The 3843-nt window shown below is 52.5% G+C and overlaps 1 protein-coding gene across 2 annotated transcripts; it reads left to right on the top strand.

Moving 5' to 3' along the window:
- The first annotated feature begins 611 nt into the window (after positions 1 to 611).
- LOC102916976 (CD209 antigen-like protein C) lies at positions 612 to 3669 on the top strand. 2 transcript variants are annotated; one of them, XM_076560413.1, is made up of 8 exons: positions 612 to 752; positions 888 to 968; positions 1079 to 1162; positions 1555 to 1617; positions 1883 to 1957; positions 2199 to 2350; positions 2770 to 2882; positions 3235 to 3669. In XM_076560413.1, the coding sequence occupies exons 1-8, from the start codon at positions 650 to 652 to the stop codon at positions 3374 to 3376; spliced, it is 813 nt and encodes a 270-aa protein (XP_076416528.1). In that variant the 5' UTR covers positions 612 to 649; the 3' UTR covers positions 3377 to 3669. The 2 variants fall into 2 exon arrangements, with proteins under 2 accessions (XP_076416528.1, XP_076416529.1); XM_076560414.1 differs by having other exon boundaries at positions 1555 to 1593.
- The last annotated feature ends 174 nt before the right edge of the window (positions 3670 to 3843 follow it).

The following is a 3843-nucleotide window of genomic DNA, read 5'->3' on the forward strand; positions in this document are numbered from 1 at the left end:
ATAAAAACCATCTCTGAGCAACTGGACACCAGTGACCACTCTGCCCTCAGAGCTGAGCTGGCGGAGTTGTCACACGATGTCTGGAGCTCCATCACCGGCATCTGTCATTTGCACGTGTTCCTCTGCATTCCATTAAACTTCAGCTTGACAATGGAAGAGAGAGATATCGTTCTGTTTCACAGGGGAGGACATAGAAACTCCTATATGGTGATGATGGAGTCCCCGTACTAGGGGTGAATTGTAGAGGAATAACTTTACAGAAGTTGGGATCACCTGAGGGACAGGCTACTGCACAAGTCTAGGGAGAATTATCTTGATTAGTTGAGGTAGGAAAGCAGTGTAGGTGGCGCCGTTCCCTAGGCGAGGGATCCCAGACTGTGTGAAAAGGAGACAGAGAGCTGACCACCGGCATACATCCTGCCATTGCTCTCTACTGCCTGCACATGCACTGTGACTGACTGCCTCAAGCTCTTGCTACTGAAATACACAGCACAGCTCCAGCCCCCACCCCAGCACCTTCTCTTCTAGCTGTGACAAGCAATACCTCTCTCCCCACACTTTTCCGGAGTGAGGATGGCCCCATCCTGTTCCCTTTTTTTCCTCCTGAGTCAGAGAAGAATGGACTTTATAGGGGGTGCTCCAGAAGGCCATGGGGTTATATAAATCCCAGGGCAGAGAGGAGGAGGAAAGGGGGAGTCAAGACAAGCAGAAGATGGCAGGAGAGCCAGAGACCCAGCAGCCAAAGAACCATGGTGAGGCTGGGCACCTCTGGGTACTGTCAGGGGGGCTGGGTCCAGGATCCAGGGTGATATGTGCATGGCCTCCAGCTTGGGGTGAGGGAGGTGGCCGAGCTTTGGAGGTCAGCTGCTGTGTTCTGTCCCATTCAGAGGAGGAGGTCACATTTGGAGGCCAGGGATTTGCTGAGAACGACCCTGAGGGTCTCACTTGCAGCTCCAAGAGCATGCCAGGTACTGGGGTGACTCAGGGACAGAGGTGTCAGGGGTCCTCTGCAGAATGAACACAGCAGGGCAGGATCTGCCCCTGGGACCTCAGCTCTGCCCATCTGCCCATCCTGCAGAATGTCTGGCCCGGGTGCCCTGGCTTCTCCTGCTTCTCATCTCTCTGGGCCTCTTTGTGCTGATGTTGGCCATCCTGGTTCAAGGTCAGTCAGGGCAGGGCTGGGGAAGGGGGACTGGAATGTGGAATCCTTTCAGGTTGTTTTGTGGTTGGTTGGTTTGTTTTGGGGGGTTGTCTGGTTTGTTTTTCTTTTACTTTATTTACTATTTTATTTTTGCGATTGTTAAACAAGAACTCCAGCATGGGACACTAATTGAGCTTTTAGATTTTCCCTCTGGGATGACCCTTGCCGAGCCCCCAAATTCATCAGAGCTGGGACATCTGAGCCGCACAGTCCTCACTTCATCTGTGACCGGGGACAGCTGACTGTCCCTCTCTGAAATGGGGCCCATCTTCCCCGTGGAGCTGAACTCGGCACAGCCAGGCACCATCAGTGCTCACAGAGGATGTGGGTGTGCCCTGCTTTCTCTCTTGCAGTTTCCAGGGTTCATGCATCCCCACAGGGACAGACCCCAGGTCAGCAGGGGAGCTCCAGCTTGGGTGAGGGACACCTGGGGCCCTGAGGGGGAAAGAACTCTGGGGCTGTGTGAGGTGGGCAAGCATGGGCACAGGCTTGCTGGGGGTGTGGCAGGATGTGTCAGGTCCTGTGTCCTGCAGTGTTGGGACTAACAGGGTCTGAGACTCAGTGTCCTGGCCTGTGAAATGGGCTCCTGGGGTCACTGTGACCACCAACAGTGATCTTGTGGGTCCAGCTCTGCACCAGGCACACAGCTGGTGCTTAATTGTTGCAAACCTCTTCTTGTAGTTGCTGTTCCTCATGCGCAGACACACAGCTTGGAGCAGATCCAGCAGCAGCTGACTCAGATCAATGCCTCGCTGGGTGAGGCTCCAGGGCCTGAGTTAGGGGGGACCTGAGGGGTCATCAGTGGGTTCAGCATCTGCCTTCTGGGCTTCCACCGAGGCAGGCAGGATAGAGCACAGGGATTGTGGTCCAGGTTTTGGGAGCACTGGTTGGTAGCTGAAATAGAAGCACAGCCCTGGGCTCTAAAGCCCAAGACAGAGGGGAGAAGAGAACCCAGGCCCTGAGGTCATGGGTCCCCACTGCACTGTTCACTCTGCAGCTGGCCTGTGCCGGCCCTGCCCCTGGGACTGGGAGCTCTTCCAGGGAAGCTGCTACCTCTTCTCCAGGACTCTGAGCAGCTGGGAAGCCTCGGCCACCTCCTGCCAGGATCTGGGTGCCCACCTGGTGATTATCAACAGTGTTGAAGAACAGGTGAGTGGGCCACATCAATCCTACCACTTGTCCTAGGCATTGTTTTCCAGATGGGAGGCTGAGGGACATGGAGGAGATTCAGTCAGAGGGGGCTTCCTGTAGGAGGAGGCACAATGGAGTCGGGAGGTCCTGTAGGAGAGGAACACATGAGAGGTGGGTTAGGTGTGAAGGGAGTCAGAGGAGCTTTGAAACATCATGTGACCCTCTTGGGACACACCTCTGAGCTGAGATGTAAGTGAACACATTCCACACGTGTGCAATTTGACCTGCACCCATGGTATGCATTCACCAGCCAGTCCACACAACTCGACTAACAGCACTAAGCTTGGGAGCAGAAAAGCTTGTATGGGCGGCTGGGAGTGGATTATGGATGGATGATGGCATCATAGACCTTTCTCTGGACTGCTGCATCCATTCAGAGATTCATGGAATACTGGAATGTGAGGAAGAAACAGCGCTCCTGGATTGGCCTCAGTGACCTTAGACATGAAGGTTCCTGGCAGTGGGTGGATGACACCCCTCTGCAGCTCAGGTGAGCTCTTGGAATCCATGGCTCAGAAAGTAGCTTGCAGTAGCATGGCTCACTTTAAACACAGCCTGCACTGTTGAAAACACTCAGAGAATAATAACTACAGCCCCATATCACCTCGGCATTCTCACCCCCCAGCTTAAATCCAAAATCCAGAGTCCACATTTTCGCTTTGCTGGGCTGATTCTCGTGGTGGTGAGGTCAGAGCCCACATTTTTCTAAAGCTGTTCCATGCACTCTTACTGCCTGACTGGTTCTTGGTCTTTTACCATAGAAGATTCTGTCCAGGTCTTTGTTGTTTATGGGGTGGGTTCTGGGTGTGATGGCTGTCTCTGATGACTGATGATGTTTGCAGCTTTTGGAAACAAGGGGAGCCTAACAATGATGAGGATGAGGACTGTGTGGAGCTGTTCACGGATGAGTGGAATGATAATAAATGCACTGAGCAAAACTTCTGGGTGTGTGAGCAGCCCTCAGCTCCCTGCCCTCATCACTGACGGTCTGGGCTTCCCCTGGGCATGCAGACAACTCAGGGGCACTCTGCTCTAGTTCCAGCCACCTTGTTCATCCCCAGTGTCCCTGCTCTGAGTCTTTAGGGATCCCGAGAATCCCTGAGACACCCTCCCCTGCAGCTCTTCCCTCTTCTTTTGTGGATGATCTCACTTGCTCTTCCCAGCCCATGAACCCACGTGTGTCTGGGCTGTACCTCAATGGCATGTAATTTGTGTAGTGTGGGTGGGTCTCTGAGTTTCATCCTCAGGACTAAAATAAAAGAATGAACAAAAATTCACATGTGGTGTGATGTGTTCCATTCAGTAGATTGTCTATTTCTGGACACTGTCTTACTAATAAACCTTTGAAATGTTTTATATAACTAGGATATTAGTGTCTACATTATCTTTTGGTTGTGAAGCCCTTTTCTTTTCTCTTCTTTTCTTTCTTTTTCTCTTTCTTTCTTTCTTTT

This window comes from Peromyscus maniculatus, chromosome 23 (genome assembly GCF_049852395.1).
Source record: "Peromyscus maniculatus bairdii isolate BWxNUB_F1_BW_parent chromosome 23, HU_Pman_BW_mat_3.1, whole genome shotgun sequence".
NCBI lineage: Eukaryota > Metazoa > Chordata > Mammalia > Rodentia > Cricetidae > Peromyscus > Peromyscus maniculatus.

Coding starts and splice junctions, on each gene's coding strand:
- LOC102916976 (XM_076560413.1), top strand. CDS start 650: ATGGGGTTATATAAATCCCAGGGCAGAGAGGAGGAGGAAAGGGGGAGT. Junction 753..887: donor CCAGCAGCCAAAGAACCATG/GTGAGGCTGGGC, acceptor TGTCCCATTCAG/AGGAGGAGGTCACATTTGGA. Junction 969..1,078: donor CAGCTCCAAGAGCATGCCAG/GTACTGGGGTGA, acceptor CCCATCCTGCAG/AATGTCTGGCCCGGGTGCCC.